General features: G+C 46.1%; 1 protein-coding gene across 5 annotated transcripts in view; it reads left to right on the top strand.

Annotated features, from left to right (window-relative positions):
• The first annotated feature begins 1,612 nt into the window (after positions 1-1,612).
• Positions 1,613-16,375, top strand: part of Ubr5 (ubiquitin protein ligase E3 component n-recognin 5) — a 109,645-nt gene continuing 94,882 nt past the window's right edge. For 4 of the 5 annotated variants that reach the window (XM_039080165.2, XM_039080166.2, XM_063262897.1 and 1 more), the window contains exon 1: positions 1,613-2,113. In XM_039080165.2, coding sequence (XP_038936093.1) covers positions 2,052-2,113 — 62 coding nt within the window. In that variant the 5' untranslated portion in view covers positions 1,613-2,051. The remainder of the gene's footprint in view (positions 2,114-16,375) is intronic. The other variant, NM_001419542.1, reaches the window with a different exon arrangement.

Genomic DNA, 16,375 nt, shown 5'->3' with positions numbered 1-16,375 from the left:
GGCTCTAGAATCCTTATGCATGCAATAAGACTTTTCCCCACCCCTCCTAGACAGGGTTTCTCTGTGTATCCCTAGCTTTCCTAAACTCACTGTGTAGTCCAGGCAGGCCTGGAATGGCAGAGATCTGCCTGCCTCTGCCTCCAGAGCACTGGGATTAAAGGTGTGGATCAACAAGGACATTCTTACACAGTGATGTGCGGTGTAATTTGAGCCATCAGCAGTATACAGCAGTGCACATGACACATTAAAATCTTTTATGTCTATGAATAGTTGTGTGCCTGACATATCTTTTTGCTTGATATACAGTAATTAGACGCTGTGTATAACAAAATGCTTTAATGGTAAATGATTAAGACCACTTGGTTAAGTAGCAGTTAACAGGACCCAAATTCTACTTTGTCTGGCTCTAGAACCAGCAGTGTTCATCACATAAACTTGAGGGAAAAAAAGAAAATCAAAGTAGCAATTACAGGATGTTTGGTAGTTACGGGCTGCTTAGGCACTCTCAGCGGCCTAACCCACTATTGATTGATTGAAGGACACAGGGTCTTACTGTGTAGTTCTAACTGGCCTGGAATTCTTAGATCAGGCTGGCCTAGTACTTACATGTTTGTCTGCCTCTGTCTTCTGAGTGCTGGGACAAAAGGTGTGCATCATTGCCCAGCTCTGAACACTTTGTTGTTTATGTGGGTGAAACCTGGAGCTAATGGCCAACTAAAAAGTGTTCCTTATCTGTCTCATGGTGTACCCAGTAAATCTTCATTTCTAATTTTTCATAGTATTCTCAAAGGAACTTCCTAAACTAAAAAGCACGAATAGAGGAAAACTGCGCTGCTGTGCAATCATTAATGTATACCCGGTTTAACAAACGACTGTTACAGACTGGAGAAGATCACAGAAAACTTTAAGAGAGAGACTGTACTGGTTCGGTGGTGGTGGGGCGAGGAAGAGGAAGAATTCCATAAATTGTGGTTCTGATACTCCAGATCATAAAAAATCTCTTCCTACAACAGGTGCATATCATCTTTCACTAAAGTATATATACACACAAACACAGACACACACACAACCCCCAAAATAAAAACATGAATAATAGAAAATAAGTGGAAATTTCCACACTTTGTGTAGTTAGTTGCACGATGGTAGTGCTGATGAAAGAGTCTAGTGTGATAAAAGCTGTTGCAAAGTCACTTCCAGGATCCTACTATCAGGTTTTGATAAGGCTCTTACGTAACTGCAGTAGGAAGCTGAGCATCTCTGGTTCCTCAGGGTACCTTTCTCTTAAATAGAACTGCGGCTGGAGGACGAGAAACAGCAACAAGACATTCGCATACGCACAACCTTTAGAGATCCGGGGGAAAAAGAAGCCCTGTGCGCGTGCCCTTTTGCCCAGCTTCCCGAGCACGTGCTCTTTGGAACACGCCGCCCCGCCCCTGGGGGCCGGGCTCGCGGCCCAGCGAGCCAATAGGCGAGCGCCTTACAGCGCCGTGGCCCGACAACGTTAAGCGGCCCAATCGCTGGGGCCCGGCCGCCCGTTTCCCGGAGCCCCGCCCCGCGCGCAGAGCCCCGCCCCCGCGGCCCCGCCCTCCGCCCCTCCCCCGCCGATCGGCGCCCAGCCTGCGAGACGGAGAAACTGGGGCAGAAGTGAAGATGGCGGCGGCGGCGCTGGCGGCGGCGGTTCGTCGCCAGTGACGCGCGCTGCGGGCTGCTGTCCCTCCCCGCTCCCCGCGTCCGCCGCGTCCGCCCCGGTACCCCTCCACCCGCAGCCCGCCGCTCGCCGCGCTCCGGGCCGCCCTCGTCCGTGCGCGCCGTGGCCGGCCGAGCGGGCGGCGCGTTGATCCGCCCTCCCGCCCGCCGCGCCGGACCGCCGGGCCGCGGACACACGCTCGGCTGGGAGGCGGCGGTCCCTGCGCGCTCGCGGCCCTCCGTTTGGGGACCGGGAGGAGGAGGCGGTGGCGGCGGCCGTGGGATCCGGGGACGGGAAGGGGATCGGGGGGCCGGGCGACAGCGGGAGCGGCTCGTCCCCGGGAGCTGGGCGCGCAGGCGGTACCATGACGTCCATCCATTTCGTGGTTCACCCGCTGCCGGGCACCGAGGACCAGCTCAATGACAGGTAATGGGGCGGCGGCGGGGGAGGGGCGCCTCCCTCCTCTCTCCCCTCCCCCACGGCCGCGCCGGGGGCCCTACCGCCCCCTGTAGGCCCGGTGCGGGCCAAACTTGGGAGCCCCGGGCCGCGGGGCGGGGGCCGGCGCGGTGTGGACGCGGCTGCGGTGTAGACGGCCCGGCGCGCTGCCCCCTCCCCCTCCCGCGAGGAGCCTCGTTGAACTCGGCGGAGACGGGGGCTCCCGGCCCAGGCCCGAGGAATCCATATTAGTCAAAGTTGAATTGAGACAGACAATGCAGATGGGGGATGGTGGAGGTGGAAAAGAGAGGGAAGAGGAGCAGCGGGTTTGGGGGCTCCCGCGAGTCGTGTCCCGGGGGCTGGGTTTCCCTGGGGAGGCGGGGGTGGGGGGGAGAGATTCCCGGCAGACCGCGGGTTGGGAGTGGGAGGAGGGAGAGAGCGCCATGATTATTGTTATTATTATTAGATTCGAGCCCCTGCAGTGAGGTTGACTGCCCCGGGAGGGGATTGAAGGCAGGCGGGGGTTGGGGAAGTGGATTGGATTCCCTTTGCTCTCCTTCCTTCGATGTGGTACTGCCAAACTCTTGCTCCCCGGCTCCTGTGGTGAGAGCCTTTTTGTTTCCTTTTTTATTCTAATGATAGTGTTTTCTGGAGTTGTAATTTGACAGCTGAAAACCGTGCGTGGAGTGTCAAAGGAAAATTCTTCGGTTTGCAGTTCGCAATGCTGCTTTTCCCAACGCGCTGTGAATTTCTGGGTTGGGTTTGCTACGGGCAGAGGAGGAATTTTGATTTAAAATATTTGAAAAATCTCATAAGGCGGTTTGATTTGGATTCTACCCTTCACTCTGTCACTGTGTCTTACCAGTTTTGGATATTGAGTTGCAGGGCCACATGCTCACTGAGACCTAAGATAAAGCCGGGAAAAAAAAGTCCCTGTGTACTGTTGCAAAACAGACTTGGAGGTTGAGGGAGGCCTCCATTAAAGCATGTCTTGAGATCTAGGACTCACATCTAATGATGGGCCGAATGTTTACAGGTCGGAAAGTGGAGCGTTTTAAGCTTCCTTCTCCCTGCATACATTGCTGCTGGCCTGTATTTCTTTTGCATGTGGAAGGCCATTGTTCTCAAGTTTAGAATCAAGGTGTAATTTTTGCTAAGTGACTGGGTGACTTAAGTTGCGTGACGCCCAGTTTGTCATGTGCTTCCTGGAGAGAGGAAGAGGCCTAACTTGCTAATAAACTGGCCTCTAATGTGTCAGTGTTATCTTTACCACGGTCTGGGTTGGCAGTTTTTAGATCCTAGGCAGGCAGTCCAGGTTCTGGCATGGGGTAGGATTTGTTTAATCTTTACCGTAGCCTATTGTTTAAATACATGTTTGTAAAACTCAGAATGGGTTTTGAAAAGATTAACTACTTTGAGTTCGTTAACAACCTTTAAACTATTTAAACATTTTGTTAGAGGATTCTTACTCTTCCTTGGTTTCATTAGAGATATTTACAGCTTCAACAGAAGGTTTTTGGGGGGTGGGGGAAGTGTAAATCTTAGAATCAGACTAGTAGTGAGGAAACACCTACTACCATTTAGAGAAGTGTTGGTCATCTTTGAGTCATTTGCCTCGTAACTTAGAAATTTGCACCAGAGAAGTAGGGCATGCTTTTTGCGGTAGTCCTAACTCGATGTACCAAGAATAATTAAGCGTATTCAATTGAGAGTGCATGCCACAATCCTTGTCTTTGTGTTACCAACCTTCTGTTTTATTATTTATTTAGACAGGACCCTGGCTGTCCTAGAATTCACTATGTGTCTATCTGATGATGACCTTGCACTTCTTAGCCTGCAGCCTCCACCTTCCCAGTACTGTGATTACAGGCTTGAGCCACCACACCCAGGGAATAGAACCCAGGGCTTCATGCTTCTAGACAGATACTTTACCAGCTGTCCTGTATCTTCTGTGTGTGTTGGACGTTTGAGTCATTTTTTAGTGTCTTTTTTTGTTTTGTTTTTAAACTTAAGCTGTTTGAAAAATTTACACACAGGTTTTTTTTTTAATCTGCCATTTCTGCAGTCCCAGCCTCTTCTGTAGCCTGTGTACTGTATTAAGAATATTTAGGTATTTGTGACTTTGCAGTCTGTTGGAGTGCACACTTTGTGTGTGTGTGTGTGTGTGTGTGTGTGTGTATCTATCTAGATATCTAGACAGACAGATAGACACTCTCTTGCCCTGGCTGATTTTGAATTCATAATCTTCTTGTCTTAGCCTCCTGGTTGCTGGGATTATGAATATGTGCATCAACACCTGGGCTGAGTTCTTAACTTTGTTTTTATTTTATGTGTCTATGTGAGTGCTGATGTATCCATTAGTACCGCGTGTGTAGCTGGTGCAGGAGGAGGTCAGAATAGGGTGTCAGATCCCGGGATTGGAGATTAAATTTTGTGAGCTGCTGGATGTGGGTGATGACATGGACCAACCTCAGCAAGAGCAAGTGTTGTTAACTGCTACATCTCTCTAGGGCCTGGCATGAGTGCTTTATGAAGTTAGAAAAAAGACAAGTGACTTTTCATTTACAATGTGTTTGTTAAGGTGGTAGGGAAGTGCATTAGGTAAGACTTTGGAGACCTATTAACTGTGATGCTTAGCTGTAGTGTGCATGGCCTCTTGGCGGCATCCTAAATCTGAGGTAATTGGTTGTGTCAGAAGAGTCCATTTTTATTTAAATGTTCCTTCTGGAGATGGAGTTTGGACCCTCTTGGTGTATGGGCAGCACTTTCCCGAGAGCTATTCCCCATCCCCCTGTGAATTTGTGTTATTCCTGTGAAGCCCAAGGACTGAGGGGATCTGGAAGATCTGCTACCAGCCCTTGGAGGATGTCTGGGAAGTGAGAGGTTGGCAGGTCGACTCCTCACAGTGGGCAAAGGGATTTACAGTGAGCTACAGTAGGATATGCATGATGGGGAGGGGCTGGATTGTTTCCCCATGTTTGGGTTGGGCTATTGCTCTGTCCTAGGCACCTCAGCCTTAGCACACACACCTGTCCCAGAGGTGTAATGTTTTTACTCATTGCTAGAAATTTACTTGCCAATGTACATATTTTGTGTAATATATAAGAAACAAGTTTTATTTAACATTTTAAAAACCATTTTAAAATGTGTGCGTATGAGAGTACCTCACAGCGTGGGGTGCATGTCAGAGGATAACCTGCTCTTACAGCTCTGGTACTGGGGCAAGGGGCTTTACTCAGTGAACCATCTTGCTGGTCCAACAAAAATATTTTTAAATGATTATTTAAAAAATATTGTGTGCATATGTTTATGATGTGTGTGACCAAGTGTGAGTGCCACAGGATGTATGTGGAGGCTCACAGCTCACAGGCGTCTGCTCTCCACTTCAGTTATGGGTTCCAGGGGTCAAACCGAGGTCATTAGGAGAATGTATGTATGTATGTATGTATGTATGTATGTATGTATATTTGCTGAACTTGTCACCAGGCCCCCAGCAAGATTTCATGCAGTCTAATTATGTTTGGCATGGACTTTCTTTGTGGTGAGTTGATTTCACCTTTAAAGAAGAGTCTTTAGGCAGCAGACTTTGGTATTCTGGAGTTTGACAACTTATGCCCGACATCTTTTTTTTCCTTCTCAGTCAGAGAACTGACTTACTTAACCTGTTCCTAATGCGAGTCCTCTTTAAAAGGGATGTAGATATGATTGTAGCTTGTTCTCAAAATACTCCTTAGGATAGAATACTCCTTGGCTCTAATACAAACAGGTCTCATCCCATCGTGCGTGGGATTCCTGAGAGTGCTGCCTTTTGCCTTATAATGTGTTGTGTAATCAGTTGTGATCAGGCTTGATGGCCATACCACTAGGGTTGTTCTCTGATAGCTTCTCTCTCCCCAATGGAAGGCTACAAGATAGAATAGACAGGAATTTGAAACTGGTAGGCTGAGTACTGGCCTCAAGGTCAGGGAGGAACAGTTGAGATAGTGAATAAGAAAGAAAACCACAAACATTAGAATGGGAGTCTGGAAAATATTACAAAGAGATGGCTACTTTTGATTGTGGTATTCATGCAAAAATGCAAGAACCCATTTGTCCTAGAGTGCCCTCTCCCACGATTTTCCTCCCCTTCCCTTCTCCAGAGTGGGAGATTTGACCCTAGGAGCTTGGGAATGCGAGGTAAGTGCTGTACTGTGAACTCCATCTCCAGGCCATTTCAATAAATATCGCTAGTATTTAATGAAAAACAACACGGGCACCTTGCCTCCTGCCAGCTGTTCTGGGAGTTAGACTCTGAGCGCAGCAGGTTTGAGGCCAGCCTACTCTAATTTTGGGTTCCAGGCTACTTGACTCAGTGAGAACCCGTCTTGAACAAACAAAACTCTAGACTCTTAGTCCTAAGCCTGTCATTTCAACTGACAGCAGTTTTACCTTTCAAGGGATGTCTGGTGTATGTGCGGACATTTTCATTCCTACGTGTCAGAGCTGAGCGCTAACATGCCTGCAGGCATGCTGAGCACATGCTCTACTTTTAACTTGGACTCTCAGCTAGGACATTGCTCCTGGCCTGTAGTGGCTCTAGGCCAGACACTTAGATTCTCCTATAGAGAACAGGACTGTACCCCACAGCCTGGAATCAAATTAATTCAAAGTGTGAACTTTGTGAGGTGGAGAAACTTGGGCTGGGGTTATCTTCAGTACGGATTAGGCTAAAGAACGGAAGTGACTTTGATGAAGAAACCAGGTTCTTAAGTTAGTCTCAAAACATGATCTTTGGAAGCTAGTTAAACTTAAAGTTGATGAGTAGACATATTTCAAGTTCTCTGAAGACCACATGGAGACCAAATGGAATGTCTCCTTCCATTTAGGACAGTGGAGGTCCATTGGAGCACTTGTGCCATGAGTTTGGGATTGGCTACATGCAAGAAGCTGAGTGCAAACATGTTTAGCACTGTTGAGTTTTTTGTCTTTGTGCTCCTAGCAGGAGCCATAAGGGATGGAAGGGTAGACACAGAGCTGGACAAAGATGGGTGGTGGGTAGAAAGTACAACTGCCTGAAATGTCTGTAGTCTATGCCCCAAATAACAATACCCAACTGTTAGGGTGTGAGTTACATCAGAATGCTACATAATCTCACTGATTACCAAGATTCTTATCTAGAAATACTAGAAACATTGTGATGGAAAGAAGTAGTCATGGGTAATAAATGGATTAAAGGTAGATTGACCTACAACTCAAGAAGCTTGCTACTGATCGTAGACTAGTCAGGCACACTTGTGAAGGAAATGCACTTGCAGGGCCTTGAAGTACACTGGGCGTGTGAGCGGCTAGGGTGGAGGGCTTCCTTAACAGTTTTATTTTACGGAATAGGGTCTAAAGGGATACACAGTGGCTAGAGACGCCCCTCCCCCTTATTTGTGAGACGAGGTCCCACTATACATCCTTGGCTGGCTTGAAACTTACAGAGATTATCCCCCTGCCTCAGCTTTTGAGTTCTTGGATTAACCATATTCTGAGTCCTCTTTGTGGGGTGTGGAGCCTCTAAGTACTCTGTTTGAGACACTTTGGAGCTAAGAAAGACCTTGCATTTATTTCCTCTAGCCTCCTCCCAAGAGATTTATAGGCTTAAGCTACTACACCTAGTTCTCCTTGTGCAAACCCAGGGTTTTCCTGTGCCATCTAGGCAAGCAGGCAAGCATGCTTCCAGCTGAGCTGTGTCCTTAGCCCTCTCTGTCTTTCAAGCATGTCCCAGGTTTTGACATTTCAATGTGACACATGTGACAGGCATCCGTGAAGCTCACCCTTGAAAACTGCAATCAAGTCAGCGAAAACAGGGAGCAAAGACCTGACTCAGTGACGGAGAAGAACATGTCCCCTTGTAGAAGACCTGAACTCTTAGCACTTAGGTAGGGCTTATTCCAGCCTCAGAGGGGTCCAGCTCCTCTGACCTTCCCTGAGCTTAACTGCTCCCAAGAACAACACTGTCCCTACACAGACAGAACATGGCTTTAAAGATAATTACACACAGATGCGCTCACACCAGCAGTTTATGTTGCAGCACAAGGACAACACTGTCCCTACACAGACAGAACATGGCTTTAAAGATAATTACGCACACCAGCAGTTTATGTTGCAGCAGGTCGTACTCGTATTCTTTTCCTAGGTTCAGTGTGTGTCAGAGAAAAATGGCAGTTACCGTGTGTGTGTGTGTGTGTGTGTGTGTGTGTCTATGTGTCTGTGTGTTTCTGTCTGCGTGCCTGTGTGTGTTCGCTTTGCCATTCTGATCTTATGGAAATACTTTACCTTGGCTTGCTCTGATTATGAATTGTTGATTGTCTCTTTTGTTAGCAGGTTTTAAAAATTTTCCCCAAATACTAGTATTTAAAAGCCTTTTGGAAAACTTCAGCATGTGCAGAAGTTGAGGAAAAGAGTAAAATGAACACTATGTACTCATTACCAGTCTCGGTAGTGATAACTCAGAGCCATCTCACTTCAGTCCTGGGCCCGCTGGGTTCCCTTGTCCATTTAAAGAAAAAAGTGCGTAAGTAACCCTATAGTTATTTGGGCTTATGTGTGTCTGTGTCTGTTTCTGTCCATCTCTTTCTTATACATACATACACATGGGGGTGGAGCAAAGAAAAAGGGGATTCACATTTTGTACTGTGAGTGCACACTGGGAGGAGAGGGTTCTGTCCTTCCACCATGTGACTTCCCTTCCCATAATTCACAAGTTGTCGGGGTTCTCCAGCAAGCACCTTTACTAGCTGAGGCGTAAACAGCCTCGTCAGCTACTTTAATGGATAAGCTTTCGTTGTAGTTCCTAACACTGAACCCCTAAACACCTACACTAAGTACTATAGTCTACTCAGATTTTTCTGTTGTCTCTATGATTGATAACTTTCTCTTAATAAATTCTCTTAATAAAGTCAGTTGGGTCTTAATATGTTAGAAATAAGCTGACGTTTTTTGTAAAATTGAAAAATTTTTAAAAAAAGATTTATTTATTTTATATATAAGTACACTGTAGCTGTCTTCAGACACACCTGAAGAGGACATTGGATCCCATTACAGATGGTTGTGAGCCACCATGTGGTTACTGGGCTTTGAACTTAGGACCTCTGGAAGAGCAACCAGCGCCCTTAACCACTGAGCCATCTCTCCAGCCTGAAACTTTTAATATTTCCCTTCTTGTATGGCTGTGCACCACATAACGTGGATTCTCTGGAACTGGAGTTATAGCCCGTTATTATGGACCATGTAGATGCTTGGGCTGAATGGCACAAGAGCAACAAGAACCCACTTATTTTCCCCAGGGTTTCTCTGTGTAGCCCTGGCTGTTCTGGAACTCATCCTGTAGATCTGGCTGGCCTTCAGAGATCTGACTACCTCTGGGATTGTACATTGTTCTGCTGCCACCCCGTCCACTCCCACCTCCCTCCCCCACCTCCTCCACCACCACCACCACCAACAACAACAACTGGCTACAGTAAGAACTCTTAACTAGTTTTTTTTTACACAGAGTAGGTAGCCAGTGACTGGCTTGGAACTGCCCTGTAGGCCAGGCTGGCCTTGAATTCACAGAGATCTACCTGCTTCAGCTTCCCGAGTGCTGGAAATAAAGGCATTGGCCAGCACACCTTGCTTTTAACATGACTTTAAGAGAATCTCCTTTTAAGAATGGATGGGACCCATAGAATGGAGATCTCTCTCTCTCTCTCTCTCTCTCTCTCTCTCTGTGAGTGTGTGTGTGTGTGTGTGTGTGTGTGTCTGTCTGTCTCATATGTAGTCTAGACTATCCTGGAATTAAACTGGAGTCAAGCTCAGAATAGTCTTCCTATCAGCCTCTTAAGTGCTGGTGTTACAGTTGTGAGCCACCACACCCTGTTCCACACTAGAGACCTTACCGTTCCTGAGTGTTGTGATTTGTGTTTAATGCTGAGGGTACAACCTGGGGCTTCTAGGATGCTGACCTACCACTGCTACACCCCAGCCCCAGTATTGCGTTTTACCCACAGTAGTTTGCATTTACGTGACCCTGCTGTGGGTGAGAGCCTTGAGATAAAGTGATTCTCTGTGGGCACACATGGAGGAGGAACACCAAATCATGTGGGAAGTTTATGACAGTTTTCTAAGTTACAAGAAAACTCCTTAAGTTTTCAAGACAGGCCATCGTCTATGTGTAGCCCTGGCTGTCCTAGAACTCACTCTGTAGACCAGGCTGGCCTCACTCACAGAGATCCACCTGCCTCTGCTGGGATAAAGGTTTGTGCCATCATTGAGCAGTGGAAATTATTTCTTTTTTTTTTTTTTCCCGGAGCTGAGGGCCGAACCCAGGGCCAAGCGCTCTACCACTGAGCTAAATCCCCAACCCCTGGAAATTATTTCTTTAATAAGGCATTTCATATTACAGTCTTGTCAGGGTAGTCGTAATAAAGCTCCTTCCAAGTACGGTAAGTTGTCAGATAGTCTGCAGTGTTGCATTCTTGCTATGATAAGAAAGCAGTAGCATTTACTGCTATTTTAGTTGTAAGTGTAGTTTATCTCATTTACATAGCAGAAATACCGTTTTCAGTTTCGGATGGTATAGTTCACGATAGTTTCACTATGGAGTCCTAGCTCACCTGGAACTCTATATTGGGCTGGCGCCAGGTTTGTAGAGATCCGTCTGCCCGTGTGTCCTGAGCCCGCACGGGCACCTTTTGTCTTCACTTGTGGAGCTCTGCTTCACAGAGAGTAACTCACCCGCTCCATATGTGCACTGGGGATTTTCACAGCCTAGAGTCGCACCTGCCTCCACCGTTAAAATAGGGAACGTCCATCGCTCTAGAGTTGCCCGCTGCCGGCCTTTCTTCCCGTCTCTTCTCCTGTGACTACTGTTCTCTGTTGACCCTTTTGTTAGAGGATAGGAACTGAGTCTGGATGTCCGCAGGCAGTTTCTCTAACGCACGGTGTTGAAGCGTGGAGGCGTGGCTTCCTGTCTGTGTCAGTATACACACAGTAGGTCCTTATAGGCCATCGCAGTGTAAGTCTGACTCGTTCTCCTCCCACTGATGCAAAGGTGGGTTGTTTCTGGCTCTTCCACAGTTTTTAAGAATTCCCTTGCTGTATATAAGAAAATTATTTTTAAAAATCTAGAAAATAGAATAAAAAAATCCGTGCTGTCACAGTTAACATTTTGACTCATTTCCTCCCTCCTTGTATTTCTGTTTTGCCCTTCTGGGAATTAAACCCAGGCCTAATGGACACTGTCTCTTTTTGTATATAATTGTTTGTTTTTATTTAGTTTATAATGGACATATTTTTATAGACTTGCTTTTTTTTCTTGATGGTAGTTTTCATAGAAAAATCACTCACAAATATTACATTTTTAATAGCAAATTTTCTTATTAAAATTATATTGTATTGGGGCTGGAGAAGTACTCAGCTGTTAAGAGCACTGGCTACTTTTCCAGAAGACGTGGATTCCCAGTACCCATGTGGCTCACAGTCATCTTTACTGCTAGGTCTAGAGGTTCCAATGCCCTCCTCTTCTCAGGCATTAGGCATGAACACGGTACACAGACATATGTTGGCAAAACATCTCTCAAAAATGAAATGATACGTTTTTATAAAGAAATTAGGAAGAGCTTTTATTGACTATAATAATTGTATTTTAGATTGTTGCTTACAAAACTTAATGAATCAATAAGCATTTTCTTCCCCATTAGTTTGGGCCATATTTTTGTGGTATAGGACCAAAAGTATTGAGAACCCACCCATTTTGATAGTTTGCCTCTGCTCCAGTATGAACTGCACTTTCAGAACTACATTTATGAGGAGTCTCACATCCTTGTCCAAGCTAACACCAATTCTGATAGATAGGCTTGGTGGCTCATTCGTGTAGTCAATAGCATTGGGAGGCCGAGGCAGCAAGATTGCCATGATTTCTAGGCTAACCTGGGTTATAGAGTAAAACTGTTGACAAACCTTCCTGTACACCCAGAAAATTTTAACCAAAACAAAACCAATACCCTCAAACCCCAGCCTACTTACAGCCACCCGGAACTTCTGAGGTGATTTGCATTCGCTTCTCTGGGACTCTTTAAGAGGCATGGGGAAAATGAACTGTGATGGTTTTGTGTGTAAGTGTGTGTGTGTGTGTGTGTGTGTCTGTCTGTCTGTCTGTCTGTCTGTGAGAGACAGACAGACAACACACGGACTGAACTGTGATGGGTGTGTGTGTGTGTGAGAGAGAGAGAGAGAGAGAGAGAGAGAGAGAGAGAGAGAGAGAGACAGACAGACACACGGAGTGTTTCCTTGACCAAAAGTAATTTGTGTTGCATGTGGTAGATTCACTAGAGAGGCTGTCCATCTGTCTAGTGAGATCCTGTTCTGTTTGTCTCCCTCCCCCAGGAGGAGTCACTTAACTTGTCCACTGCTCTGTGGCATCATCTGCATCTAGAAGTCTTTTAAAGAGACACCAAGTGATGTCGTCACTGTGGCTCAGTCTGTTTTAAACATCCTTCCTTTGGAATCCAGGGTTTGTGTATGAGACATACATTCCACTGTGTACTATACTTTCTCTTAATATGCTTACATATCTAGAGCTGTTTAAAATTAATTTTTATCTTTTTAAGAAATACATTGATTTTTTTTTCTCCCCATAAAATGATTTTGTTCTTTTGACAGGTGTTCTGACGAATGCCTGGGGTTAGAGAGTCATTGAGAGGGAGGGTGGGAGGAAGGGAGGGAGGGAGGGAGGGAGGGAGGGTGGGAGGATTTAGTGTTGTGTACAGGATGACTCTTCATGGAGAGAAGTTTAGGAACTGCTTTGTCTTCTGTATTCAGCAGCAGAGGATGAACTCAGATTGCTGCAACAGACTCTTCAGATGTCTGTTAGGATTCGGTCACTGCCAAGTGAGTGTAGAACCAGGACAGGTGATGTGTTGGTTCTCTTGGCAGTTGCTCACCTTCCTATGACTTCTGAGAACATTTGCATCTGCATATGGTGTCAGTAGGTGTCATGGCCACACTGTACTTCCAGAGGAATTGTTGTTTGGCAAAGCTCTTGAATGGCAGTGTGTCTCTGTGGCCTCTGCTTCTTTCCGTTGCTAGGAAGCATCTGCCTTCCTTTCACAGACATTAGTCACTCTTATTTTATTTGGCTGTAGTATTATTTATTTATAAATAAAAAGGATTTTGCTGTGTAGTCCAGGCTCGCCCTCAGCCTCCATATTGCTGGATTACAGGCATGGCCATTATCCCCCCACCCTCCCCACTTGTCTTAAGAATGCTGTGTCCCCCAAACCTGAAGGTTTTTGGCATGGAAAGACCGCTCCCCTCAATATTATTTATATAAGTAGCATATCCCAGTTGGATTGTAGTGAGTCATTGATTCAGGCTTTTTCCGGTAGAGTTCTTGGTTTACGATAGGGCTGCTTTCTCATAGTACCTGATGTCCACTGTCATTAGCAACATAGCGTGAAGAGGACCATTTAAAGGGCTCTGAGCTATCCTTTGTCCTAAAATTACTAGTTACACAAGAGGGTAGCCTGTGGTGCACAAGGTCTGGGTCCATCCTTACCCGGAAAACAAGATTAGTTGGTGACAGCAGATGATAAGAGCTAAACCGCTGGGTCTCCATTGCTCCTACCCTTTCCTCCTCCTGTACTTGAGTTCATAGCTGTCATCCAAGGAGAATATTCTGGTGAATATGAGCACACATGCATGTCTTCATGCACACTCACTATAAGAACAGAACGTAATCATTTATAATATTTTGTTTACATTTTTTTTTTTTTTTTTTGGAGCTGGGGACCGAACCCAGGGCCTTGCGGTTGCTAGGCAAGCGCTCTACCTCTGAGCCAAATCCCCAACCCCTACATTTTGTTTTTAACCATAAAATTGACAAAGAAAAAGATAGAAGCCAGGAAGTGGTGGCTCTTGCTTTAATCTCCGCACTCTGGAGATAGAAGAAGGGGAATCTCTTGAGTTTGAGGACAGCCTGGTCTACAGAGCAAGTTCCAGAACAGCCAGGACTACACAGAGAAACCCTGTCTCGAAAAACAACAACAAAATCAGGTTAAGTTATACAGACATTAGCCTCTCCCAGAACTCTAAGGTGCTCAGAGGGAAGCTTACAGTTTGTTTGGGTAGAGAACTAGGCCACCGGCAAGTGGCAAATGCTGCTTGATTGGTAAGGGAGTAGTTGAGCTTTTAGCCTGTGCAGAGCCTGGCTGTGCTGTTCTCAGAGTTTAAGGGCAGTGCAGATGACCTTCCCTTTTGCCTCTCACAGCGAGCATGTTCCTCCGGGAACCTCTGCAGACCAGCTCTTCCTTGCTCTTTGGGTTGAGAAGTGTTTGGAGCTTTTTCTGAGTCATCGAGAAAGAGTAAGGCCAAAGATTAGGCATTCCAAAGAGTAGCTTAACTGGGGTTGTACTGTGGGTCATTTTTTTTTCTCTTTATTTTGAAGCAATTATAGACTAGTAAGAAGGTTGCAAGAGTGGTAGCGTTTTCATGTAACTATGCTGTGTAGTTTTTGGCATTTTGTCCAGGTACTAGCAATAGGAAAGAACACTTTCTTGAGCTGGCAAAGATGGCTCAGCAGGCAAAAGTGTGTGCTGCTAAGCCTGACAAACCTGAAGCCGGAAGCCACATGGAGGAAGGAGAGAGGAGACTGCCAGTCGTATGTCCTCTGACCCCCACGTTTGGTTTACACAGGCACACATCCCTGTCCCCCAGGAAACAGATGTAATTAAGTTTTCTCTATTAGGTACTTTTGAGAGTTATTAATCTTGTTTTTGTGTTTATTACTTATTGTTGAGCTGAGATATGGCCTGACTATATAATAACCCAACCTAGTCCAGAGCTCAGGGAGATCTGCCTGTTCCTGCCTCCTGAGTGCTGGCCTGATAATTAGAATTTCAATTACAGTTCAGAGCGCTGTGTGTGTGTGTGTGCGTGAGAGAGAGAGAGAGAGAGAGAGAGAGAGAGAGAGAGAGAGAGAGAGAGAGAATAGATGATACATGTCGACAGTGTTTTTGTTTGTCTGCAAATGAAAGGCTCACTGCCCTTGAATCCTGGTTGCTGTTTCCCTGTGCTTTGACTCTGGTGGAAGAGCATTGATGGCATTGGGTAGCGGGGCTTGCACTCTGTATACCTTTCTGCTCACTTGCTCACTGTGGGCAGTTGTCCTGTGCTGTAGATAATAATGACATAGCACAGAGGTATGTAAAATGAGAACCTGACTCATCTGACTCTTCTATTGTTACTTAGTTTGTTAGTAATATTGTGAGCACTTTGTATGTGTGTCTGCATTTCTTTAAGATAATTTATTTAAAATAGGACTTTGTCATTAATTTAGCAAGATTTTGGGGCCTCTGCTACATGTCAGTCTTTCTGGGTGTTGGAGGGTGTAGCTTGCTTGGTTCACGGGCATGCCAGCTCCTATATGGTTGTTCGTCTAAGAGGATTCAAGATCCTTCATCTGAGGTGGTAACCTAGTCTAGGGAGGAGGGAAGGTTTTAAAATGAGGCTGGGGTAGTGAATAGGTGGTAGCTTAGTGGGATGATGGAGGGCTGTGAGGTGCCTGGTAGGGAAGTGAGCAGAACAGAGCTTTCTAGGCAGAAAGAAGCACCTTTGTCAGCCTGGGCTTCACAGCAAATTGAACTCAGATCTGTTCACCTGCTTCTGCCTTTCAGTGCTGGATTAAAGGTATGCACCATCATGTCCTCCCTGCCTGCCTGCCTGCCTGCCTGTCCATATATCGCTGTATCTTGGGGTCTCAAGTTCTTTGGGCTGGCCTCAAACTCATTACATAGTTGAATCCCTGATACTATTTACTGCCTCTACTTCCCAGCATGCATCATTATGCTCAGTTTATGTACTTTTCTGGGGATGAAACTTTGTGTATGTTAGATAAGCTTTGGACCATCTGAGGGCATGAGACCCACAGCTATATTATGAGTTTTAGGGAAAAAATGAATTCAGTCTTGATTTATTTCAAAAGAGTTATGTTTTGTTATTTACGTGTTGTGGTGTAGGGTACATGTGCATGTATATGCTACAGCCAGCGCCGAGTCCTGTTCACTTTACACGCTGACACGCCTGGGTTCTGACCATGAGCTCTGCGGTCTGTGTGACCAGTGGTTGCTGTTGGTTGTAACCTGTGGAGCCAGCTCAGCATGCGCCGCCTCCTCCTCCTTTTCCCCTCCCCTTCCTCCTCCTCTGTTTCTGGTTTTGACTTTGCCTTTCCTTGAATGAAATGGAGAAGACCTT

This window comes from Rattus norvegicus, chromosome 7 (genome assembly GCF_036323735.1).
Source record: "Rattus norvegicus strain BN/NHsdMcwi chromosome 7, GRCr8, whole genome shotgun sequence".
NCBI classification, from domain to species: domain Eukaryota; kingdom Metazoa; phylum Chordata; class Mammalia; order Rodentia; family Muridae; genus Rattus; species Rattus norvegicus.
Note: the sequence above shows the minus strand (reverse complement) of the source record. Positions and strands in the feature narration are given on the sequence as shown.